This window comes from Ictidomys tridecemlineatus, chromosome 1 (genome assembly GCF_052094955.1).
Source record: "Ictidomys tridecemlineatus isolate mIctTri1 chromosome 1, mIctTri1.hap1, whole genome shotgun sequence".
Classification (NCBI taxonomy): Eukaryota; Metazoa; Chordata; class Mammalia; order Rodentia; family Sciuridae; genus Ictidomys; species Ictidomys tridecemlineatus.
In genome coordinates this window covers 28,934,826-28,961,426 of record NC_135477.1, presented here as the reverse complement: position 1 = coordinate 28,961,426, position 26,601 = coordinate 28,934,826, and the positions used below count along the sequence as shown (strand labels likewise).

General features: G+C 45.5%; 1 protein-coding gene across 10 annotated transcripts; it reads left to right on the top strand.

The window, feature by feature from the left end:
- Nucleotides 1-520: 520 nt before the first annotated feature.
- On the top strand, nt 521-25,204 carry Zfyve27 (zinc finger FYVE-type containing 27). 10 transcript variants are annotated; one of them, XM_021733202.3, is made up of 13 exons: nt 524-722; nt 2,061-2,252; nt 6,927-6,997; nt 8,778-8,964; nt 12,335-12,430; nt 14,152-14,264; nt 14,975-15,114; nt 16,286-16,357; nt 17,700-17,720; nt 17,883-18,027; nt 22,127-22,173; nt 22,679-22,760; nt 23,713-25,204. In XM_021733202.3, exons 2-13 carry the CDS (start codon nt 2,062-2,064, stop codon nt 23,775-23,777), a joined length of 1,230 nt encoding a protein of 409 aa, XP_021588877.1. In that variant the 5' UTR covers nt 524-722; nt 2,061; the 3' UTR covers nt 23,778-25,204. The 10 variants fall into 10 exon arrangements, with proteins under 10 accessions (XP_077886809.1, XP_021588878.1, XP_021588877.1 ...); XM_040271668.2 differs by lacking the exon at nt 524-722 and adding an exon at nt 6,769-6,841 and having other exon boundaries at nt 2,086-2,252; XM_040271667.2 differs by lacking the exon at nt 524-722 and adding an exon at nt 3,059-3,152 and having other exon boundaries at nt 2,086-2,252.
- The last annotated feature ends 1,397 nt before the right edge of the window (nt 25,205-26,601 follow it).

Below are 26,601 nucleotides of genomic sequence, written 5' to 3'. Positions count from 1 at the left end.
CTCCTCCCGGAGCTTAGTCCAGTGAGAGGTAGCTAATAAGCTCCCATAAATGAGTGCTGTCTTTAATGAAAAACCATCGGAGATTAACTGGGCCACATGGTGCGAGGGGACTGAGCTGGGAAAGGCCCTCTGGGAGAGAACACAGTAGTAACTCAGGAAACATCGAACCGCCTTCTCTGCTAGTCATCAGGCATACAAGAGAAATATTCTGCCTTTCCTGGTTTCACAGTGCCCAGGTGACTAGTCAGGTAAGTGCCAAAGTTGGGAGGAAAATGGATGAAGGCATAGATTCTTCAGCAGAGCTTCTCCCAACTGTTCTTGCTGTAGTCCTTCAGAGCGAGGAGGGGCAGCAGGGTGCAGGGTGGGCTTCCAGGGTTCCACAAGACTTTGTGAATCCCCGTAGGGCCGGGAAAGGCGCGCAGGTGCACCACTAACTAGGGCGCTCACCTGTGCTCAAGTGGGTGGAGCTAAACCGGAGCGCGGGGCGGGGCGGGCGTGCTGACGTCACGAGCACGCCGCCTCAGATCGCCTCGCGTCCCGGAAGCAGCGGCGGCGGCGGCGGCGGCGGCGGCGGAGGTTCTTGGACCCGCGGCTTCAGAACAGCCCTAGGAGGAGGCGCGACGTCGGGGCGGGGCGGGCCTGAGGAAACGCTCCGGGGCCCAGCGGCCTTCCCGGTGCCCCCTGCCTGGTTCTGCCCCTTCCCTTACTACGCCAGCGTCCGGGTAGGTGAGATGCCCTCACGCCCAGCCTCGGTGCGTCCGCCGATTGCGGACTTGGGCGCCTGGACCCCGCGGGGTCTACCACCTGCTGGCCCAGCGACCTTGGGTGTGGCCTCCTCTGCTAGGCCTAAGGAGCCCCCATCAGGCCTCTGGCACTGGAGAGTGGCAGTCTAGGCCTCTGCCCGCGCTGACCTGCCTCAGCCTTCCTAGGCTCCTATCTTATGCCTGTCTTGGGTTCTTGACTCGGCCCACTGGGATTTCAGGCTCTTGGTGGCCCCTTTGTCACCTCCTCTCCTTAGGTCGCAGCGAGTTGCTTGGGACTGGTTTATGTCGCTGCTGGATTGGAGATTGTTCCCCATTTGCTGTTTAGTGCTCTGGATAGGACTTTGAAATTAAGAAAGAACACGAAGTTTCTTTGTGACTCTTTCAGAAAGGGGATCTGGGAATGGGGCCTTGAAGGTGACCACTGCCCCTAGGGATGGTCCACGAGGTTGATGGGTAGAGGGAGAGGAATGAATGGTTAGAGGATGGGTGCCAGCAGGAGAGAACACTGTCGCGCTGGAGGAAAGTAGTTGCAAGCAGTTATTAGGCTTGAATACAGAAACACTGATGAGTGTAGGACAGCCAAAGTTAAGAGGGGAGACTGGCAGAAAAGTAGGGAGTTTTACTTTGAAGTTAAGTGTTTTGTTAGTTATGAACCTATTTATTGCCTCAGACCTGGCTGGGGCTGTCTGCAAAAAACGTCCTGGAGCAAAGGAGTGGCTGTTTAAGCTTCCCCCTGAAGCAGAGTAGGAATTGACCAGGTAAAGAGTGGGCGAAAAATATTCCACGACACTTCTCCTGAGAGCACAGACTGCCTTTCCCCAGAAACCATGTGTGCCTGATCATTGTGGGGATTATTTATTCTGAGTATTGAACCAAGGGGTGCTATACCATTGAGTACATTCCCATTCCTTTGAATTTTTATTTTGAGACACGGTTTCACTAAGTTGCTGAGGGTTTAGCTAAGTTGCTTAGGCTGGCCTCAAACTTGCAGTCTCCTGCTTCAGCCTCCTGAGTCACTGAGATTAGAGGCATGCGCTGCCACTGTGCCCAGCATGGCTTATTTTGATGAGTCTGTGGAGAAGAGCATTGAATGGATTTTGAAGAAGAGGATTTTATGTCTGAGTAATTCACTTCACCTTGATAAATTTCAGTTTTCTTCTCTGTGAAATGGGTATTTCACATGTAGCCCACTTAACTTGCCCACTTTTATTATCAGTGTCTCAAGAAATAATGCAAGAAGTGTATTGGGAACTGGGAGTGCATTACAAATGTTGGGAATAATTATTATGGTTACAGGATGCAGACATCAGAGGGGAGTGGGCCAGAGGTGAGCCCCAGCGTGATGCCTGAGGCCCTCCCAGACGCTCCACCTGCCCCTACCAAGTCCCCAACGTTTGATCTTTTCAACTTGGTTCTGTCCTACAAGAGGCTGGAGATCTACCTGGAACCCCTGAAGGATGCAGGTGATGGTGTTCGATACTTGCTCAGGTACAGACTTTATGGAGTTCCTCTGATCTGCTTAGCCTTCTGCCTCCTTGCTCTGTAGGAGGACTGTGGCTATTTAGGCAGTGGTTGGGCTCTCTTTTCTGCCCTGGTGACGACTGGTTCTGGGTGGACCATTTGGTAGGCACTGGGAACCATCTAGCTTTTTATCAGGATTCTTTGGTACTGGGTAAGCTCCTGTCTCAGGATTGTTAAGACAACCTTGAATATTGGCCTTCTGTAGCTTGGAACAGGCTTAATTTTTTTCTCCTTCTCTTCCAATATTTGCATAATTAACTAGTATATAATTTTGAGCAGAACTTAATTACAAATACTTATGAATAAGCAGGTACCATTTTTGGTAGTTGTTTGAGATTATGGGTCTCAATTTTTTTCCTATTTCTGATTCGATTTTCATCCTGTATAATTTTCTTTTTTCCATCCTTCAGCTTACTTTACTTAAGTGAAAGTTCCTTTTTTGTGTGTCTCATTGGGGATTTAACATAGGGATCCTCTACCACTGAGTTATATTCTCAGCCTTTTTTTGTTTTTGAGATAGGGTCTCAGTAAATTGCTGAGGCTGCCATTGATCTTTCCATCCTCTTGCTTCAGCCTTCCAGTTCACTGGGATTACAGGCATGCACCATTGCACCCAGCATGTGAAAGTGTTTTAAATTACAGGTATATGACATTCCACTCCCTAATTACTTTAGTTTGTGTATCTAAATAATAAAGGACATATTCTTTCATTATCAAAATAAATCGTACCTAACACAACAACAAATAATTCCTTGATTTCTTCTTGTACTCAGTTTATATTCAGGTTTCCCTAGAATGTCATGAAGAATTGTTTTGGCCAGATTCTCATAAAGACCTTCAACTCTCTAAAGACTGGAAGGAGGCAGGGTGAGTGGAGTTAGGCTGCATCTAAGCATGCTGTTAAGCCTTCATCTTTGCCTCAGGCTGGAAGTCGTGGGCCATTTATTATCATTTATGTATTTATTGGAGACAGGATCTTGTTCAGTTGCCCAGTCTGACTTTGAACTGGGTCCCAGCGATCCTCCTGGTGCATTTACTATTAACTCTCTGACCAAGACCCTAAATTTTTCTTGTTCTCCCTTTAATTTATGGCAGTATCTCTAGAAATGAGCTAGTCAGTGTTCCAGAGCCATGTTCTATACTGTAAGGTTATTGTGTTCTTGGTGCAAGAGGTAGCTGGGAGGGAGGCTTTTATATGGTCCTGGCACCATCAACTAGCTGAAATGAACTTTGGGCTTCCTCAGTGGAGGAGGTGAAGCCTTCAGAGAGTAGGGCTATGCTTTCTGCATTATTTATGTGGGTGTATGTGTGTATGTTTTTTCCTTTTGAGGCAAAGCAGAAAAGTTACGATAATCCTGCTCTTCTGTCTTTCCTCTGGTAGTATGTAGGCTTCTTGGCACACTAACCTGTGAGTGTTTTTCCATTTCATGGAATTAGAAATCTAAGAAAGTAATGGGATTGGTTAGAGCTGGATGGAGGAGGAGCATCAGACCTAATCCCCTTCTGTGACCCCCCCCCAACCCTGCACCCCACATTGTGGTCTTCTTGACCCTGGCAGAAGGAGTACCGGTCTGTGAAAGAGACTGTCAGATTAGTTTGTGTTTTAATTGTTCTTTTCTTAGTAAAGAGGATTTAATTTTGAAGAGGGATCTAACCTTGGGCTTTGGCTGTTAGGTCTGAAGCCTGGAGCTGCAGTCAATTTTTTAAAAACTCTTTTGGGATCAACAACTTTACTGGGTTGGTCTCCCAGGACCCAAATATTAGTAAAGACATTAGGTGGAAGGGGAGAAGCTTTGAAATGAAATTGACTTTTTATACCTGAAATAGGATTGACTTTAGATCTAGCTTTTGTTTATTTGTTTTGTGATACTAGGGATTGAAACCAGGGGCACTCTACTACTAAATTATATACCTAGCTCTTTTTAATTTTTAATTTTTTATTTTGAGGCAGGGCTTCACTAAGTTGCCTAAGGCCTTGCTAAATAGCTAAGGCTAACTTCAAACTTGTGATCCTCCTGCTTTGGCTTCCTGAGTTGCTAGGATTACAGGTGTTTGCCACTGTGCCTGTCTCCTTATTTTGTTTTTACCTTTGGTGACCATCACAGGTGGACTGTGATGAATTTCAGAAGAAAGGCAAAGAGCCTTCATTTCATTACCTTACTCATAATTTTTATTAAAATGCAAACCCCCTGTATAAACTCATTAACATCATTTTTTAAAATAATTTTTTAAGTTGTAGATGGACACAATACCTTTATTTCATTTATTTATTTTTATGTGGTGCTGAGGATTGAACGCAGGGCCTCAAACATGCTAGGCAAGTGCTCTACCGCTGAGCCACAACCCCACCCTCATTAACATCATTTAATAATAGAAATTTTCCAATTAGAGTACAAGAAAATACATTTAGATTCTGAATGCACTTCTTATTGGCAGCTTACCTTTTGTTTTCAATATTTAGTTATAGGTGGACACAATATCTTTATTTTATTTTTTATGTGGTACTGGGGATTGAACCTGCTGCCTCACACATGGTATGCCAGCTATCTACATCTGAGCCACAACCCCAGGCCTGGCAGCTTACCTTTTTATTTTTCTATTTGTCTCTACTCTATCAGCTGACCTTGGCTAGACTGACACTGATTTTAGAATTTGGGTGTCAGTGGCTTTATTATTAGAGACTAAGGTGCAGCTATATCTTGTCGCTGTGTTTTATATCCCTAATTTTCTTTCTACCCTCTTTGGCGACTTCTGTGTTGCCACATGGTGGTGGAAGTGGTGGTGACAGTGACTGCTGCTGCATCTGTTCCAGTTCACACAGTGTCTGTTTGTGGGATGAATTCTGCATCCTAGTTTTTAATATATTAAAATAAAGTCTGTATTGTTTTTTTTCTCCCTTTCAATTAATATATGTTCAAGATAAACTCTCACTCTGAAACTTATGAATATAGCAGAGGAAAGTCACAAATGGAGTGAAAGAATTCCAGGATTTGTTCTTTCTTGATTTCTGTATTAGGTGAATTCTTTTTTTTTTTTTCTTTTTTCTGGGTTTTGGGGATTGAACTCAGGGGCACTTGACCACTGAGCTACAACCTCAGCCTTATTTTGTATTTATTTAGAAACAGGGTCTCACTGAGTTGCTTAGTGCCTTGTTTTGCTGAGGCTGGTTTTAAACTTGTGATTCTATTGCCTCAGCCTCTCAAGCTGCTGGGATTACAGGTATGCACTACTGTGATTGGCTCTAGGTGAATTCTTATACCATGGTTGTATGTTCTTATGAAATTGTAAAAAATGAATAAAGGAAAGTATTAAAGAAGAATGTTTATCAGCTTTATTCACAGGAGAATATACCCTAACAAAACACAGGTGGAATGGTATTAACTAGGTTTCTTTTCTTTCTCTTAGTACTGGGGATTTTATCCGGGGGCCCTCTACCACTAAGCTACGTCCTTCCAATGCTCCCCTCACTCTTTTTTTTTTTTTTTTTTTTTTTGGCATTTCTAGGGACTTGCACATGCTATACAAGTACTCTGCCACTGAACTACATCCTCAGGCATCCCTTTTTTTTTTTAGTATTTTTTTTTTTTAGATATTGATGAAACTTTATTTTATTTCATTTATTTATATGTGGTGCTGAGAATTGAACCCAGTGCCTCATGCATGCTAGGCAAGCACTCTCCCACTGAGCCACAACCCCAGCCCCCCAATTCCTTCTTTTTTTAAAAAAAAGAAATTTGAGACTTAGCAGGGTCTTGCCACGTTGCTAAGACCAACCTCAAACTTGGCAATCCTCCTGCCTCAGCCTGCTGAGTTGCTGGGATTATAGGCATGTCCCACTATGCCTAGCTTAACTGGGTTTCCTTTTCATTTTGGTATTGGGGATTGAACTCAGGGGCACTTGACCACTGAGCCACATCCTCAGCCCCATTTTGTATTTTATTTAGAGACAAGGTCTAATTGAGTTGCTTAGTGCCTTGCCATTGCGGAGGCCGGCTTTGAATTTGTGATCCTTCTTTCTCAGCCTCCCAAGCCTTTGGGATTATAGTCATGTGCCACTGTGCCCAGCCCCACCCCTTTTTTATTTTAGTTTGAGACAGGGTCTTGCTAAGTTGTTGAGGATCTTACTAAATTGCTGAGGCTGGCTGCCAACTTGCTAACTTCTCCCTTAGTCACCGGAGTCATTGGAATTACAGGGATATACCATCATGTCCAGTATTAACTGGATTTCTGTTATTATTATTATTTGTAATTGTAGATGGACAGAATGCCTTTATTTTATTTGTTTATTTTTATATGATCCTAAGGATCAAACCCAGTGCCTCACACATGCTAGGCAAGTGCTTTACCACTGAGCTACAGCCCCAGTCCTAACTGGATTTCTTAACAGATATTTTATACATTCTTTCTTCTGGGAGAAAGTTCTACAGGTATTCTAGTTTTCTCACCCCAGAGCTACTATATGACCTCTTAACTCTTCTCCTAGCCACCTGTTGGAGAGACAGGCCCACTTTCTATTTCTCCTTGGTCTTCTGTGCCCCACGCTGCCACCTCTTCTGGTATGGATGTCCCATCTGTGCTGCCCAGGCTTTTCTTCTGGCTGGAGGAGCGACTGTCTGGTGATAAGGACTCTCTGTGTTGTAGGTGGCAGATGCCTTTGTGTTCCTTGCTGACCTGCCTGGGCCTCAACATCTTGTTCCTCACTTTGAATGAGGGTAAGAACTGCTTCCAGGGACCAGTGATTTTTATGAATAAATGTGGGGGGAGAATACCAAGTTGGAGCTATATGTGAGGGAGTCCCTCTTCTTGCCCCAGGTTTGCTTTCCCTTGTGTCTGCTTGGTGTCAGAACAGAGGCTTCAGAGGGACAATGCAGGCTAAGCCATTAGTGTGACCTTGGGCAAAATTACTTAACGTGACTATTGAGGCCTAATTTTTCTTACCTCCAAAGGGAAGATATAGTAATGTTTTCCTTATACAATATTTGTGAGGAATGAGATAGTCTTGGTGTGGTACTTATTAAATCAGTGCCTGAAATGGAATCTGTAGCCAATACATGATTGCTGTTGTCATTAAGGTTATTGTTTCTTTCTTGACTGCTGATGCATTGACCTTTTTCAAATTTTGCTTTCCTAGATGATTTCAGAGGCCATTGGGGGTGTGGCATGGGGTCAGGGTACTATAAAGATGAACTTTACTATATAGATGAAGGGATTTTTTTCCCCCATATCTGTTATTTTTATCTAGTTCAGCAAGTGAGCTGGTTTGTGAGTGGGTGGGTGGGAATGCCTGCTGGGCAGTCAGTGGTGGTGAGGAGTGGTTGGAGCCTTTAAGAGATGTGTGGACAAGTGGGTAAATGCAGGGGTCTTGGGTGGTGATGTTTCCTGCAGATCTTTTGTTATGATGTTTTCTGTGACCCAGCCCTTTCCCTGGTTGGTTTTGGCAGGTGGTTGTAGTTTAAAGTCAGCTCCTTCAGGAAAATGAGTGAAGGGTCTGGGACAGAATGTTCTGAGGAGCTGGCCCTTTATTTGTGTACTTTTTCTTATATTGAATTGATGTTTCTCAAGTGCCTCTTTTGTTTCCTATGGAGATATGAATTCTGTGGGTTGAAAATAAACTTAGTTCATACAAGATCTCCTGTTTCTTAGTGGAACTCTTCTTGGATCAAAAGTTCCCAGGATGTTCGATTTTTCTGAGTATATTTCCAAAGTGAATCAGCTTCTATGACATGTTTAACAAGTATTTGTTTATTAAAATTTAAACTTTTTTTTTTTTTGAAATGGGATCTTGCTGTATTGCTTAGGCTAGTTTCCAACTCTCTGTCCTCCTACCTCCGCTTAACAAGTATTTACTATGGGTCTGTTGGCTGTCTTAGCTTATTATTGGGATGTTCTGTCAACATAAAAGAAATTTCTTTTTTGAATTTTATTTCAGCCTCCTTATTTCTCAGTTCACAATCTATAGTATCCTAAAAGCCAAAAGAAATGCTTCCAATCTGCACTAGTGGCCCAAAGGTCTGAATGTTGGTCATCCGGAATTCCTAGCAGCCAGACTGCAGGCATGAGATGCCTATTGTATGCTAGAAGCATTTTTTGTTTTTGTTTTGTTTTGTGGTGCTGGAAACTGAACTCAGGCGTACTAGGCAAATGCTGTACCACTGAGCTATGCCCATAACCCAGTAGCATTTTTTAATGTATTAAAAATGAGGCTGATGCTACATTAATGGGTAGATGGACAGCATTCCTTCAAGAGTTTATGTTAGTGGAGGAGACAGTGAATGTACTTGTAGTCTCTTGTGTGGTAATAGGATCCATACGGAAAAGCAAAGCTGGGTAAAGGGGGCTGGAGGGTGTGGGTGAGATAAGGTATCCTATAGGGTGCTCAAGGAAGGCCCCTCTGGCCCCAGGGGAGGTGAGGGATCGAGTCTGTGGGCGCTGGGTGGGCAGCCTCCTGGGCCTTGCTTAACTGCATTACCTACAGTGTTTTTGATTCCTTAGGTGCATGGTACTCGGTGGGTGCCCTGATGATTTCAGTACCTGCCCTTCTGGGCTACCTTCAGGAGATTTGCCGGGCACGGCTTCCAGAGTCCGAGCTGATGCGGAGGAAGTATCATAGTATAAGGCAGGAAGACCTGCAGAGAGTTCGTCTTTCTCGCCCTGAAGCTATGGCTGAGGTCAAGAGCTTGTGAGTATGGAGGACAGGCCAGGGAGGTGGGGGAACAAGCACATTACAAGAATAACGGTAGCCACTTAAAGGTGCTTGCTGGTGCTGGCTGTTGACAGATGTCGTATTGGGCAAACCACAGGTGTTACTTCATTTAATCTTTCTAGCAGTTCAGGACTGTGGCTCTTATTATTAGCCTCCACTTGTGGATGCAGAAAAAGACTTGGGTAGCTATGAAGTGTCTGAGGTAGGACAAGACTCCAGATCTAGCTAACTTCACAGCTATGCACTTTCCTCTAGAGATATGGTCTAAGGCCTCGACTGTGCATGTGCTAGCAGGCGCTGCTGCTTGGGTTCAAATCCTGGCTCTTCCACTTTGTATAACTTCAGACAAGTCACTTAGCTTCCCAGCACCTCAAGCTCCTCATCTGTTAAATGTGCTGAGGGCAATCTGGGTGCAACATCTGGCATCCCACTGATTTCCAGGGTTAATAGGGCTTACTCCTAGGGTGGTTGTGAAAATTTCTCTAGTGAGGGGTACCCAGGAACTGTTCAGTAAATCTTCAGTTATCATCACTGCACTGTGGAGAAATTTCCTAAACATGACAGAGCTGGTACTTTGAGGAAGCATCTTAATACTGTTGAAATATTACTGTGCCAACTTTGGTTGCAGCTGACCTTTGCCGAGTCCTTTCCTGAGCTGAGTTCTGCAGGTTCTTATATACAGTAGGAGTGAAAAAGTTATATACAAATGGATACCTGGGCCCTGTCCAGCAATATTGAGTTATCTGGAGAGGGGCCCAGGAATCTTTTTTGTTTCCTTTAAAAAGCTTTTTTTTTTTTTTTTAACTTTGAAGTAATTTTAATTAACAAAAGAAGTATAGGAATAATACAGATAACCTTGGTACACTCTTTACCCAGATAGAAGAGTTATTAACATTTTGACATTTTGGTTTCAACTATCTCTGTTTGTTTCCTGAACTTCTTGAAAGTAAATTGCAAACATCATGTCTGTTTACCCCAACTTCAGCAAGTATTTCCTAAGAACAAGAACGTTCTCTTATATATTTAATACTTGTAATTAGAATGAAGAAATTATGTGTACACACATACATATACACACGTGGGTATGTATATGTGTATATGTATATAGGGTGCTGTACCACTGAGCTACATTCCAGCTCTTATTTTTTGAGTTTGAGACAGGGCTCACCAAGTTGCTGGCCTTGAACTTGTGATCCTTCTGCCTCAGCCTCATGAGTTGCCAGGATTAGAGGGATGGGCCAGGAAATTTAGTTGATAATATTAACATTAGTATTATTATTTACTGTATAATTATATCATAATCATATTTTGCCAGTTCATTAATAAAGGTCTTTATATCAATTTTCCCTGATTCAGGAGCTATTATAGGTCATATAATACATTAATTTTTTTGTGTGTGGGATGGGTCTGGGAATTGCAAACCAGGCAAGCACCCTACTGCTGAGCTGCATCCCCAGTCCATACCTTTAATTTGTATGTGTTTTTAGTTATATTTAACATATTTGAATAGTGCAAGCTTATTATTTTGTGGAGGTTCCCTCAGTTTGGGTTGTTTGGTTCCTCATGATTAGATTCAGGTTATGCATTTTTGATGGGACTAAGTCAGATGATGGTGTCAGAAGTGATTTTGAGTTCATTGTCACTGCTTCCATATAAGGGCCCATAATGTCAGGAAATACTAACTTTGCTCACTTGCTTACGGTTTTGCCACTGTAAATTGTCATTTTACCTTCAATTGTTTGTACTTTGTGGGGAGATACTTTGAGACTACAAATATCTTGTTCCTTATTGCTGAGAGCCGTAGCCAAGTCCGAATGACGCATGGCATTTTTGCCAGAATGGAGTGGTTGAGAAGTGATGCCAGCAAGTCATTGAGGTGATAATGGTTATGTTAAGCTGTGTATATTAGACCCCTGCCGTCCACCTCTGCCTGCTACTTTGGAGTTTCCATTTGGTTGGGGAAGTGCCAGAGGAGGGATTTCCGGTTGCTGATTCCTGGAGGAGCTGCAAGGCGTTTGGGAGAATTCCCAGGGAGTGTGTGTGAAGTGTGCTGGTGGAGTTCAGAAATAAAGTTTGTTCCTGCTTCAGTGGCTCATGATTTGTGCCCAGCCAGACTGCGGCACCTTATCAAACAGTCATGCATTGCTTTGAAATGCACAATAAGTCTTTCCTTAATCACTTTATTACTGTGATGGTCACAGGTAGTTTTCTAATTACTTTATATCTACATTTATTAGTGGATATTCTCCTCTGAGAAAATGCTCTTCTTTCTTATTAGTATGAATTCACAGATTTTCATTTTATTCTGAGGGTTTTAATCTTTTGCTGTTATTATTTACTTTGATCAAATTGTCCTAAATTTGGCAATTTAGGTCAAGGTCATTTTTTTTTTAAGAGAGAAAGAGAGAATTTTTTAATATTTATTTTTCAGTTTTTGGCAGACATAACATCTTTATTTTATGTGGTGTTGAAGATTGAACCCAGCACCCCGTGCATGCCAGGCAAGCGCAATACCGCTTGAGCCACATCCCTAGCCCCAAATAGGTCATTTTTGAGCTGGCATTTATCCCATCATTTTCTTTCCTTTTTTTTTTTTTGTGGTGCTGGGGATTGAACCCAGGGCCTTGTGCATGCAAGGCAAGCACTCTACCAGCTGAGCTATAACCCCAGCCCTATTCCCATCATTCTTTAACACTTCCTTACTTTATGGTACAATGGAATTTTCAAATTTATCTTATATCTTTCCATGCCCAAGTCCTAGAAGCAGCTGTTTCTACAAGGCGCCCTTCAGAAATCCAGATCTGAATACAGGATATGCTTATGGATTCTGGGGTATATCTATGTCTTTTAAATTTTGAGGCAGAGTCTAAGTTGCTGAGACTGACCTTGAACTTGCAATCCTCCTACCTCAGCCTCCCAAGTCACTGGGATTAAGACATGCACCACCATGCCCGACTCTGGGATGTATCCATGTTTAAAACAAAACTCCCTAAGTGAGTTACGTTCCAGGTGAAGAGGCATGGATCTTCGTCCTGCCATTTATCCTCACAGTTGCAGAGCAGCATTTTTTAGATGAGGGAACTGCAGCCTGGAAAAGTTAAGTGGCTTCCCTGATATCTGCAGCTAATAAGAGCAGGAACCTTCAACTTTCTACCTTGGCAGGGAGCTTCGGAAAGGAGTCGAAACATTTTGAGTGTCTTGCCAGACCATTTTCTCCATGCTTTTAGGACCCATCTGGGTCTTTAAAGAGGTTGGCCACCTCTGGCTAGGTCCCCAGGACTTCTCTCCTGCCTGATGGCTGGATAGGGCAGGGCTTGCTCACTCACAGAAGTCCCTGTGTCTGCAGCTTGATCCAGCTGGAGGCTTTCCTGACCCGCCTGTGCTGTACCTGCGAAGCTGCCTACCGTGTACTGCACTGGGAGAACCCTGTGGTGTCCTCACAGTGAGTGGCCCTCCTTTCCACCTTCAGTACTTGGCATGGATTTGCAGCTGTGTCCAATTTCCTTAAGCAGAGCCAGTTGCCTTGAGTGTCGTTCCTGTGTCAGGAAAGAACTTCCTAGTGCCCTGTGTGTCCATCTGTTGTTTGTTTAGATGCTTTTTTTTCTTTTTAAATGTGTGATAAAAATATTTTAATAGATAAACAAGTAGATGAATAATAGACAAATAAGTCACCATTTAATCTACCATCCTGAAATTGTAGTTGATATTGTGTTTGGCTTATCTTTTAGATTTGGTCATGTGCCATACACATTATAGATGTAGAGATGTAGTATATGAGGTTTCTTTTTTTTTTTTAAATACCTTTATTTTATTTTTTATGTGGTGCTGAGGATCAAACCCAGCGCCTCGCACATGCTAGGCGAGTGCTCTACTGCTGAGCTACAACCCCAGTCCCTATGAGGTTTCTTTTTCACTCTTTTTTTTTTTAAAAAACTAATGACATCATAAGTAGTTTTCTTTGTTGCTACAAAGCCTTTGGGATTATTTGCAATCCCAGATTAATATAGATTATTAACCTATTATAATCTGCCAGACAATACTATTATGTTTAGTCAGCTTCTGCTTTTCATTACTAACACTTAACACGAGTGTTTTTGTGGATTTAGCTTTAATCTTGTGAAATTTTTTTCTTAGAATAAATTAAGGATGAAACTACTACTTGACTAGATATTTTTGAGGCTATTTATATATGAATATGAATAATATTCTAACTTATATTTATCTAGTCTTCACCTTGTGCCAGGCACTGTGCTCAGTAGTTTCTGTGTATTATCTCATTCTCTGGTAACCCTATGAGGTAGGTTTTTTTGTGTGTGTGTGTGGTGCTGGGGATTGAACCCAGGGCCTGTGCATGTGAGGCAAGCACGCTACCAACTGAGCTATATCCTCAGCCCCAGAGGTACTGTTTTGATCCCCCTTTTATACATGAAGGAAGTAATGCTCAGAGAACTAAGGGATTTGTCAACAATAAGAAGGAGCAGAACTAGATTCAGTTGCCAGTTTGTCTCTAGACTTCAGAGTTGAGACCCTGAGAGTGATAACAGTTGAACCAGTTCATGTGCTGCCAGCCTCTGATGCTGCCACAGCCTTACCAATGTCAGTTGTTAGCAACCAGTGACTTGTTTGGTACTTTAAAAAATATATGTATATATATTTTTATTTGTAGATGGACCCAATACCTTTATTTTATTTATTTTTATGTGGTGCTGAGGATTGAACCCAGTGCCTCACATGTGCTAGGCAAGCGCTCTGCCACTGAGCTACAACCCCAGCCTATTTGTCGGTACTTCTTTCTATTTTTCCTCCTCATTATTTTCTATCTTTTCCCTTTTTTTTTGGTGGAGGGGGGAGTACTAGGTATTAAGCCCAGGGTGCTTTACCACTGAGCTTCATTTCCAGCCCTTTTTATTTTTTGAGACAGGATCTTGCTAAGTTGCTGAGATTGGTATCAACCTTGTGATTCTCTTGCCTTAGACTCATGAGTTGCTGGGATTACAAGTGTGTGCTGCTGGGCCATCTCTACTTGTTTGATTAGCAGATCTTGCCACTTTATTAACCATGCCCAGAGCTACTTCTCACTTGAATCTATATATGATTGTGCTCCAAACCTGTTTTCTTCTGATCTTGTGAATTTTGATCTTATGGTTCCTGTCTGTCATCCAGGTTCTACGGGGCTCTTCTAGGCACAGTTTGCATGCTGTATCTGCTGCCACTCTGCTGGGTTCTTACCCTTTTAAACAGCACACTGTTTCTGGGAAATGTGGAATTCTTCCGAGGTAAGTCTTAAGGAGCCTGAGAGCTGAGGCCCAGGCCAGATCTGAAGGCCAGATTAGGTGGGCTTCCTGGCTCATTTGTGTTTATAGCTAATCTTGTGTTTGCTCTGCCTTCCACAAGGGAGCAGCATCATACTAGGGTTCTCTCTTGGAGGGCCATCTCCTGAATCTCAGGTATTAGTGAGGCTGATGTCTCTCCAGGGGACACTACCACCAGAAGGTTCCCTCTTCTTTCCCCAGGCAGATTGAATCACTGCTTACTGATATAATGGCTTCTGGGAGATAAGGGAGGGATATATTTCTAAAGATGCCACCTGTCTCCCGGGCTGCAGTCACCTAGAGTTGCCACCACATCTCTTGTGTGATCCTAGAGTTTGTTGTCTGGCGTTTGAAGTGCGGAAGCAGTCTGAAGGGGCCCAGTGCTTGGGCATTTGCCATATTTGTTTTCCTCCCTGTCATCAGGTGATTAATTACAGAAGTCATAATTTATGGAGCACTTACTGCATTGAATCTCTAGCAGTCTTGGGTAGGTGATGGTATCTCTGTTTTGTTCATGAGGCTTAGGTTAGATAACTTGGCTCAGGTGACTCTTTCCTGTAGCAAGGGTGGGGTGCTGGAGAAAGAGGCCAGCCAGTTGCAGAAGTGGGACCCCCGGAGTGCCACTCATTCTGTCTTATGTCTGCCTCTCACCCTCTTCACCTTGCCTTGGGTAGTGGTATCTGAGTACAGGGCACTTCTGCAGCGGCGAATGAACCCGAAGCAGGAAGAACATGCCTTTGAGAACCTGCCACCACCAGATGCTGGCGGGAAGCCTGCTCTGCTAGACAGCACACCTGCCCCCACACCCACAGAGGTAAGTGTCCCTAACCATCAGCAAAATCCTGCTGTGTGTGGGTGATGTGATGGGTCTTCTTCCTATCAGCTTGTTCATGTTGCACAGTTCTTGGACTGGCCTCTCTTGTAATTCCTGCTTCTTCCCAGGCCTGATCTCCAAAGTGCTTAATAACTTAATAAGTATAATAGAAATAGCTGCCCTGTGACACAGCCACATCAATGTTTATAGCAGCACAATTCACAATAGCTAAACTGTGGAGCCAAACTAGATGCCCTTCAGTAGATGAATGGATTAAAAAATATGGCATATATACACAATGGAAGATTTCTCAGCAATAAAAGAGAGTAAAATCATGGCATTTGCAGGTAAATGAATGGCATTGGCGAAGATAATGCTAAGTGAAGTTAGCCAATCCCAAAAACACAAATGCCGAATGTTTTCTCTGATATGAGGAGGCTGACTCATAGTGGGATGGGGTGGGTAACATGGGAGGAATAGATGAACTCTAGATAGGGCAGAGGGGTGGAGGGGAAGGGAGGGGGCAAGGGATTAGCAAGGTTGGTGGAATGTGATGGACATCATTATCCAAAGTACATGTATGAAGACACGAATTGGTGTGAACATACTTTATATACAACCAGAGATATGAAATATTGTGCTTTATATGTGTAATAAGAATTGTAATGCATTCTGCTGTCACTTATTTTTAAAAAATCAATTAAAAAATTAAATAAATAAACCTTGAAATTAAAAAGAGAAAGAAGAAGAAGAAATAGCTGCCCTGTGCTTTACTGAGTACTGACTCTGTGTCAGATACTATTCTCAGGGCCTCATAGATGTTGATCCCATTGAGTTTAGGTTCTGTCTGAGAATGAGATTATTCTCAGTGGCACAAGAGAAGACTGAGGCACAGAATGGCTCCCAAGGCCCTGGGGCTAGTAAAGGGTGCAGCAAATCTGATTAAGCTCTGGTTTTAGAGTCCTGCTGTCAGCCACTGTGGGGCCAGCCCTGGTCTTATTTCCTTTGCCCTGGCCCCGTAGGGTTGGAAGTTCCTGTCTTTTCTGCAACTTCTTTCTTTCTTGGAGTTGTGTCATTTCCTCTGGCACAGAGACAAGTGTTTTGAGAACCTGGTTGCTGGCTTGGGAGGGGCTGTCATCCTTCTCCTCTGTCACAGAGTTTCTTTTCCTAGGATCTTACTCCTGGCAGTGTGGAGGAAGCTGAGGAGGCTGAGCCAGATGAGGAGTTCAAAGATGCCATTGAGGTGAGTGCCCTTTCCCAGCACCCTCTGATGACCAGGCCAAATTTGGATGGCCCTCGTGCTGTGGGATTTAAAAAATTCTCTTACATCCAAATGAGAAGCCAAAATTTGTTCAGAGCCAGATGGAACTGTTCAGTTGAAAGGGTGCCAGCAACCCCTGTTGTCTGTCCTGTCATCTGTTCTGGGTGCTCAGGGAAGAAATGGCTCTGAAAGTCTGTGGGAGACACCCTGCTGGGGAGTCGATAACTTCTTACCATTATTGAACACTATGAACTTGGTGCCCCTGATGTAGGGAAGGCAGATTTGGAGGAGGCCAGTGCCCTGAGTCTTTGCTCTTTTGCAGAGAAAGTTTCATAAAATATCCTTTTGGGAAGTTGGGAAAAGTGTTTGCATGGCCAAGTGCTAGGTTAGGGGAAGTTCAGCAGTCTTGATCTTAGAACAGTGCTTTAAAGTGGTAGTTTGAAGAAGTGTTTTATTTGGCTTGCAAACTTTAAAGTAGTTTCTTGAGCCATGTTTAAAAATGGGGATTGTTTTTTCCCCATAGTATTGGGGATTGAACCCAGGCCCTGCACATTGCTAGCGCATGCTCTGCCACTGCAGCAGTCAGCACAGCTAAGGTACCACTGTCTCCTTTGGAGAAGTCACATGCTGCAGTTACACATAGTCCCCAACGTTTCCTGTTATCTCCGGTCACTGAAGCCTAGTAGTGGTTACTAATCATTGTCACATTTTCCCTATTGTTTTTCTTAGAGTAGAAAATCTTTCTTTTCATATTTCTTTGTGAAGTGAGAAATTGAGATGGAAGCAATGGGCGTCCTGTGAATTTTCACCTGGTCTGTGACTCACACCTGACTCGATTCACTGTTATATTAGCCCAGTCCCTGTGAGCATTTGCATTTTTGATGCTACAGAATTTCTCTAAGTCTTGATATACGACCATAGGCCATGACTCTGGGGAGGATGGAGATATTATAGTGGGTACTTGAAAGCATTTTTGTTAATTGACCCACAGTAAGAAACACATTTTGCATCTTGATGCAGTTCAAGTTTATTATCTGTAAGATATGTAAAACTTGAGTGAAGCCAGAGTTCCCTAAAGACATCTTAAGGGATATTTTCCTTCCTACCCTGTTCTGTTCTATTCCAATAATGACCAACCTGGCTTTCTCCAAGTTTCTTCTGTGCTGGACTTCTTTCAGGGGTGGGCATCCATTAATCTCATGCAGTGAGTGGTGCTCAGAATTTGAGTTTCCTTTTTTCTGGAGGACCCCTTTCCAGCACTTTCTTTCTACTACTCTCTCTCTGTCTTTCTGTTTTCTCTCCTCCCCTGCACCTTGGGAGGCAGGAGACCCACTTGGTGGTGCTGGTAAGTAGGAGTGTTGGTGACATGGGCAGGGGCTGGGTGGGGGAGGATGACTGAGCCAGCTCTGCCACACTTCGTGGGGTCTGCTGTGCCTGGTTGCCTCTGCATGCCAGTCTTGGTTCCTTGACAAGAGGTGAACAGGACTGAAACAAGCTGTTCCCACAGGAGGATGATGAGGGCACCCCATGCCCTGCAGAGGATGAGCTGGTCTTACAGGACAACGGGTTCCTGAGTAAGAATGAGGTGCTGCGCAGCAAGGTGTCACGGCTCACGGAGCGGCTCCGCAAGCGCTACCCCACCAACAACTTTGGTATGGTGTAGGAAGAGAATGGGAATGGGAGTGGGGAGGCTGGAGGAACTTATGGGACTGTGTGTGTGTTGGGGTGGGGGGGCATACCTTGGCCATAGAGACAGAATCTTGAAATTGTGTGGGTTCTGATTTGTGAAAAGAGCAAGGAGTAAAGGTGTGTCTCTGGAACCCTGGGAAATTAGCAGATGTTCAGAGATATGAAAAATTGTGCTCTATATGTGTAATAAGAATTGTAATGCATTCCATTGTCATTTGTTTAAAAAAATCAATTAAAAATTTTTTAAAAATATTAGCAGATGTCCATTGGGGCTATCGAAAGAATGATAGTGAGTTTCTTCTTGTCCTTCCCTCCTTATTGAACATTAGCTTGCCGGAAGAGATCTCAGTTTGGGAACTGCCTTGCTAGTCTGCAGAGAGCTGTAATCCTGAGGCAGCAGATCCTCAGGATGCAGTCCAGCATTCTGGCCAAGCACAGAATGGAGCCTGAATGCCTGCTACAAATCATAGTTCAGCTGAGTGTTCTTTAGCAAATTATTTCCTGTCCCTGGGTCTCAGTTTTCCCTTCTATAATAGGGGATAAGAGTTCTCACCTGGTAGGGTTGTTCTGGTTCTCACATGTGAGAGTACGTATAAGGGTTTGCACAGTATCTGGCTGGTTCATGGGAAGTGCTTAGTAAGTGGGTACCATTAATATGGGAGGCCCTGACCTGTTCTGTAGGTTCCTGGGAGTCTGTCTTGGTCTGATAAGGTCAAATTTGTAGTTTGGCCAGCCTTTATTTTACTGGGTGGGTCAGGGAAGGCAGCTTGGAGAGGGGTGGACTGGACTGTTAGTACAAGTCGGAAGCCTGACTTGGGTTTAGAACTCTGGGAGCAGAGCCAGACAGAGCCATGTTGGAAGTCTGGAGTAGCTAGCTAGTGACCTGAGAGCTGTCATTGTGCCTGTACTGTTCTGGTGTTCAGTGAGTTCTAGTTCTGTGCCCTAGGAAAAGTCCCTGGGGTTTTCTTGAGGAATTTGACTCAGCGCCTCCAGGGACCTGCCTTCTGCCTCGACAGCCAAGCATAGCTGTTGTTTTCTCAGGATCAGAGGTCCTGGACCTGCTTTTTCCTTCTGCTGTGTGAATGTCTCCCGGCATTCAAGATCCCTTCTTTTACTTGTGCTGAGACTTCTGTAGAGCACTCTGTGAGCTTGGTGCACTTGTACGTATGTGATCCCTGTGCTCATGGAAGATGTGATGGGCAGGCACTTCTTATGGACCCAGAAGCAGCCAGATTCCAGAGGTCATAAGTAATACTACTTAAGGGTTATTACTCCTGGTCCAGTAAATAATCTGTTTATATCTGTGCGTTTCAAGTAAAGCACTTAGGTGTTCCCATTTTGTGGATGAATAACCTGAGGTAAAAAGAGTGATTTTTCCAGGGGCTGGGATTGTGGCTTAGTGGTAGAGCTCTCGCCTGGCATGCACGAGACATTGGGTTCAATCCTCAACACCACATAAATGTAAAATAAAGATATTGTGTCCACCTAAAACTTAAGAATAAATATTTAAAAAAAAAAAGTGATTTTCCAAAGACTTTAGTTAATAAATGGTAGAGCTGGATCCCTAGTCCAGGTCAACTCATTCTGCTCCTGCAATTTTTTTTATCATCCTTACTCTATGATTTTTCTATGTTTTGGTATCTGAAGTCTCTTGTTGTATGTCCTGTTTTTGGTTTGAATATTCCCTCCAGAATGGGCAAAGGCTTTTTTTTTAGGTTCCCTCAAGGATGGCACAAGCAGACATACTTCTTTTCTCAGGCCCCTCCTTGCTCTTCTTCCTTTGAGACATTTCCCTCCCCTGAAATGTCCTTGATCTCTTTGCTGTGAGGACAGGTGTAGCAGCTCTGCTTCTGAGATGTCTGCACCTGGGTCTGGGTCCCTTGGTCCAGGTGAGGTGAGCTGCTCTGGGACTGTCTTTGTTCGTCTGGGCTGCTGTAACACGGTGCACTACACTGGGTGGTTTATAAACAAAAGAAGTGGATTTCCCACTATTCTGAAGGCTGCAGTCAGATCAAGGTACCAGCACGATTAGATTCTAGTGATGGCCTGTTTCCTGGTTTAGAAAAGGCACCTGCTTGCTGTTGTCTCCCATGATAGGATGGACAAGGCACTTCCCTGGGGCCTCTGTGAAAGGCTTTCCTTTGTAATACTATCGTTTGGGGATTAGGATTCAATATGTGGACTTTGTGGGGACCATGGCAGGTGCTATTTCATCTGGATGTTGGTACATGAGGCCAGTGCATGGGAGGAATGAGGACCAGTTGCCTAGGAATGTCTGCTGTGGCCTCCAAGTGGGAGTGTGCTTGTGGGGAGGCCTCTTCTGTCCTGGAAGCTGAATGACCGTTGCCCTGTCAGGCTGTGTAGCCTTAGGCTCACCTGCTCTCACTGTCTCCATGCCATCGTCACCTGGTGAGTCAGTGTGGGTGAGTCCAGGCCTTTGCTGAGAACAGGGGCAGAAAGAGTAGGCAGGCATTGTGAGGAACAAGGTTGCCCGCCTCCTGTTGCCTGGCTGAGCTGTTGTTAGTTTCCAGATCCCTCCCTGGCCCTAGGCCTGTGTGTTGTTAGAGGGCTATTTCCCTGGACTCTGTGGCTGCTACTGGCACTGACTCTCCATCCAGCTCAGAGGAATTCTTGGACATGGGCCACAGTGTCAGTCTTTGAGGCTCTCCTTTTCCCCTTCCAAAGGTCTTGCCCTTGCCAAGGGGAGCAGAGGCAGACTGGCCGCCTTCCTCTGATTCTTTTTTTTTTTTTTTTTTTTTTTTTTTTTTTTTTAATTTTTATTTTTTTTTAAGAGAGAGTGAGAGAGGGGAGAGAGAGAGAGAGAGAGAATTTTTAACATTTATTGTTTAGTTCTCGGCGGACACAACATCTTTGTTGGTATGTGGTGCTGAGGATCGAACCCGGGCCGCACGCACGCCAGGCGAGCGCGCTACCGCTTGAGCCACATCCCCAGCCCCCTTCCTCTGATTCTTAGCATAGGAGCCAGAGTCTTGGAGAAGTCAGTTTCCTACACCACCAGCAGGCATGGCTCTGCTCTTTTCTCTCCTTTCCCTGCCTAGTGCTGGGAGCAAACCAAGAGCACAGTGTGAGCCTCAAGCACCTTGGCCTCAGTCTTCCTGGCTCTACTTAGTCTTCCTTTCCTTGAACCCAGGGGACATTTACTTCAAGCACCTGGGCCTTAGTCCTTCCTGGCTTTAGCTAGTCCTCTGTTCCTTGATTCTGGGAAATCTCCTTTAATAAGAGCTGTAGGTGATCCTGTCTGGGCAAAGTAAGGAACCACATGGAGCTTTCAGTACAACTTTGGGGCCATTGTGGAGGTGAGGGCTGGCCTTGTACCTGGCCAGCCAGCCATGTGGCTTGGGAGGCACAGGTGCTCCCTGAAGCTGATAGCAGCTCTGGCCAGGAACACCCCCCCTCCATCCTTCATCTCTCCTTACACCACCACCTGCCTCCTTCCAGCCATTTTTCTAAGCTGCCTTTGCCTCCTTGGCTAGTTGGAAGCTTTGTCTTCTTACTTCTCCTGTTGTTAGGCAGGATCGCCTCTGGGCTTTGTCTTCTCCTAACTAGCATGCAGCTCACAATATGGGAGCATTCTGATTGACCTTCATGTTTTCTTGGAAGGTGCCTGGTTCCAAGCTGTTCTCTTGGAATCTTTTGGTGACAGAAAGTAGGGATCTGTATTTTGGGAGGCATTTCTGCCTCTACCCCACCGGCAGAGTATTGATAAGGAGATGCTCAGAAGGGTCTAGTCAGGCAGGTTCATTTGAGGATGCCTGTGGTCAGGGCCCTGCCGGCTTAGGTAGATTCTTTTGGTATGCTTGATTTCTGCTGACCCTACAAGCACTCCAGGGACTAGAGCCATGTTAATCCTGGAGATGAAGACAGGGGCTGTCAGGTCTTTCCTTCTGGCTCTGAATCTTGGCTTGGAGGCCTTGCTCACTGTGCCCAGTCAAGGAGCTGGGCTGGGCCTTTGTTCTCAGCGTCCCATTTAGAAGAGCCAGGAGCAGGTGAGTTGAGAGGTCTGGGCTGGGTCAAGGCTGAATTGCTGCCTCTGTTTCTCAGGGAACTGTACAGGCTGCTCTGCCACCTTCTCGGTGCTGAAGAAGAGGGTAAGTCTGTTTGTGGGTGTGTTTGCCTGGGGCAGTATACTTGTGACTGTGGGTTGTAGGGGAGTTGAGGGAAGTCATTGAAGAAGTCTGACTGCAAGTCTTGTGGGTCCTGGTGCCCACTGTTTGCTAAAGCGTGCATGTCTGGCCTGCCCCCATGCCCAGGCCTTCACTACCCTTACCATGAGGTGTTTTATCTACTGTCACTTCTTGTTCTGTCTGGGCACCTTCTCGGTCCTAGTTCTTCTTCTTTTTTTTTTTTTTTTAATATTTTTATTTTTTTAGTTGTAGTTGAACACAATACCTTTATTTTACTTTTCTGTATTGCTGAGGATCAAACCCAGGGCCTCGCATGTGCTAGGTGGGCACTCCACCGCTGAGCCACAACCCCAGCCCCTCAGTCCCAGTTCTTTTGGTGGGATTGTCCGTGGAAAGGAGGGAGTGGTTGGGGGCTCCAGATACTGGGGCTGGAGCTCCATATGACATTGACTTTGATTTTTGTCTGCAGCGGAGCTGCAGTAACTGTGGGAATAGCTTCTGCTCTCGGTGCTGCTCCTTCAAGGTACCCAAGTCCTTCATGGGGGCCACAGGTGAGCAGAACAGGCTATGGGTTAGGGTGGTGGTTGGGGGTGGGCTGCTTCCTGCCCCTCAGAGGGAGGCTGAATTGTGGGAAAAGAGTGAGGGATCCTAGTCCAAGGTCTGTAGTCTTATCTCCTCCATCCTGCTTAATGAACAAAAACTGGAAACCATTTGTTACATGCAAAGAATAGGTAAAACAGACTTGGAGATTATGAAGCTCTAACAGAATGAGCGCCTGTGACTGCTGCCTGGAGTGAGCAGGCAGAGCGTTTGCCACATCTCCAGGCTCCCCATTGCCTTCCCAGAGGATGCCCGTGCTGGACTTTATTCTTATTATCTCAATAATGTTTTTAACAGAATTTTTAAAAATTAGTTTTTTCTTTTATAAAAGCTATACATGCTTTTAAATAAAACAAATATACAGATAAGCCCTGCCTGTCACCAGCATGGGTGTAGGATGAGTGTGTGCCTGTGTTCTTAAGAATGTGGTCATGTCTTCCTTCCCACCTTTGTGAGGTGTTACAGTGTCAAATCAAATTTTTTTTGATCTGTGATCTCATAAGTAACACATGCTTATTAACTAGAAAATTTGGAAATTACTATCCAGAAGAAGGAAAAGAAAAATAATCCTGTAATCTTACCACCCAGAGATAACTGCTGTTAAAATGTTTTGGGAAGTTCTCTGGTATTTTATTTTAAAAACATTTTAAAAGGTGTTCTGTTGCCAAAAGAATTGCTAATGGGAGGTCACCTGAAAGAGGCATACTTTTGGCATTGTCACCCAGTGTCCCTGTTCTCCTGGAATGAGGCATATCAGAGGGCATGCTAGTGAGCTGGGTGAGGAAGGGCAGGTGCTGGGCGGTGGGTGGTCTGTGAGGGTTTGGGGAGGTTTGGTCCTAGTACCTGGGGCCATGAGCCAAAGGGCTCAAAGGAGTGTCTCACCAAGTTCTTTTTTCTTTTTAGCTCCTGAAGCCCAGAGAGAGACTGTGTTTGTGTGTGCCTCGTGTAACCAGACATTGAGCAAGTGAGAAGAAGCCAGGCTCTGACCCGACTGGCAGTAGTCCTGGGCCAGCAGTAGACCCCTACTCTCCCCACCCCTGGCCCCCTGTGGTGTGTGCCAGGCAAATGTGGCCTGAATGCTAAGTAGGCTTCCCCTTCCTTCCCCGCTGTCTCCACTTGGGGCTGGTGATGCTGCACTAAAACCCCAAGGGGAGAGGAGCCCCTGGGGCCTGGCTGTTTGCTCTGCTCTGCCCTGGACTGAGTGGATTCAGGACTAGGCAGTGTCCACCAGAGGGTAGCAGTGAGCTAGGCTTGGTGTCAACTGGGCTCTGGTGGTCAGGGCCAGTCTGGTCAGGCCTGGGGATTCAAGGAGACCTGAGGTGGGGAAAAGAGGCTTTCCTTATGGGGTATTGGGCCATTTCCTAGCCTCAGCCTGTAGAAGAGCATGGAAGTGCCACACCCCGGCTCTTCTGTTTGAATGTCCCTCTTTCAGTTATCAGGATCTGATCATTTCCCCACCAGAAGGTAGCCAGGGCTAATGAGACCAGGGAGATTCTAGAAAGAGTTAAAGTTCCTAGGTTCCCCCCAAGGGAATGTGTATGGGTGTTACTGCTGACTGAGTCTTTCAGCTTCAAGTGGAACACAGCCTGGGGAACCCACCTTGTAGGGACCTTGACTTGTGAAATCTCAGTCCACTGCTCTGGTGCCTTCTGCTCTGCTGGGCAGTTACAGGACACTCACAACCACCCTTGCTCCTCCTGCCCTGAGTCTAGGGTAACCCTTCTCCAACCTTCCTTCCTTCCTCTGCCCCTTGTTCCATGGAATATGAGGCCAGGTGAGTGGGCAGAGGTCCTGAAACCCTTGACCTTTGGGGTCCTAGGAAGTGTAGGATCTTGCCGGGCTGGATCCTAGATTCCAAGGCTGTTTCCTTCAGTTACGGCATAAGACCACTGGGGTCCTCATCCTCTTTCCAACAATTTCACGTTCCCTCCTGGACTCGGGGGCACCTTTGTCTCCCCCTAACCTGTGAGCTGGCTCAGGCCCTCTTCCTTTGCCCTAGAGCTGCCCTCCTTTTTGAAGTATTTATTTATTTATTTCATGGTTCCTGGGAACATTCAGTATAAGGAATGAGATGAAGAGCATGAGGGGCTTCTCCTGCCTTGTCCTCTTTCCTGGGGTCATGGGCTGCCTGGGACCCAGAACCCCAGAGGTGGAGATGCTTCTGTTTTTTAAGCAAGTGAGGGGACAGGCAACCTGTCCTAGGCCAGTACCCTCTCCAGTGCCAAGCACTGGCAGCCAGTGAGGCACCAGGTTCTTGGGGACCAGGCAGGCCTTGGTGTCCCTTCTTTGTCCCGTTAGGAGATGAGGGTTATGTTCTCTGTGCTTATTTACACTGGAAAAGAGTGGAAAGGATCTCTGTGTGTGTGGAGAATCACCAATAAAAGGCTTCAAGCTTCTTGTGTCTTCAGCCTGTCCGTGCATTGGTGCTCCCCCTGGGGCTGGAGGCCCTGATCTCCCTGCACTGTCTGTATTTGCAAACCTGCCCTGGGCCTGTGGACCAGCTTTGCGGGGTGCTCTTGAGCACCCTTAGTGACAGAGATGTGGGAGCTGCACCCTCGTTGCCTGGTCTGAGTGTGAGCTGAGAGGAGGAAAGCTGTGCTCGAATGGGGAGGGCTCAGCACGTGTCAGTGGGATTGACTTGGGCTCCATCTTGTGACTAGACTGAGGGCCCAGGCCCAGGGTTAGGCTTTGGACCAGAACTTGGTGAATGTTAAACAATGATGCTTTAGAATGGAAAGATTTTAGCTAATCCCTCTGAGAAAGCCAAAAAGGGTTAGCAGGCTGGGAGTAGCAGGAAAGAGGATTCCTGTCAGGTGGGACTGCAGGCCAGCTCGAGATGTGGTGCGGGCTGGGTACTCATTAGGTGCTAGGCCCTGGGCGAGCGCTTCACAAACATTGTCTTACTTGGTGCTCATTACAAGCCTTCGACAAAGGCACTGTTCTTCCAGAGCAGGAGCAGAGTTCAGCAGCAGCAGGTGGGTACCTACCGTGGCCTACTCCACTCGTGGCCCTCTTAACCATGTCCTTTACCATGGACTGGAGCAGTGTGAGAACGAGTTGCCCCCAGTCTGTGCTGCTTTCCTCAACTGTAACGTGGTCACCATGGTGACACCGACCTTGTTGGACTGCTGTGTGGGTTAAATGAGAGTCCATAGGAGGCGAGGAGCCCTGCCTCTGACGTCTAGTAACCACTGCATAGGTGCTCACTTGGCGTTGCCATCGACAGCCTCTGGGGAGAGAGCGAGCACTGCCCGCATGCTCTGCAACAGCGTTTTTTTTTTTTTTTTTTTTTTTTTTTTTAAGTTTCAAGCCAGAGAATAATTTTTAGATTATTTTTCGGAGAAAATGTCAGGGAGAACATGAGTGTAGTTTGAAAAAGTAGCGTCAATATCATTTTATTTTTGGAAAATGAAAACAGAACCTGCTGTTGGTGGCATGCTGCCTGCTGCAGGAGCAACTCGGAGGTTGTGCTCCCAGGCGTGGGTTCCAGAGGTGGGAAAGGGAAAGCCGGGGCCACCTCCTGGGCTCCTCGAGGTGCGTGCCACAGCAGGCCAGGGGTGTTCTCTTGCAGGAGAACAAAGCCACAGAGAGGTTTGCAGGATTGTGTGGGTGCTATTGCTAGTCGGGGTCAGAGTGTGGAGAGGACCACACATGGATATCTTTAAAGAATTGGATGCCTGCTTCAAAAGACACCTCCTAGTTCGTTTTTAGGCACCTGGTGGGAGGGGTCAGCCAGCAGGTTCTGCCGCAGCCCTGGCACCTGCTCGGGCAGACCTGGAACCCCAATCCACA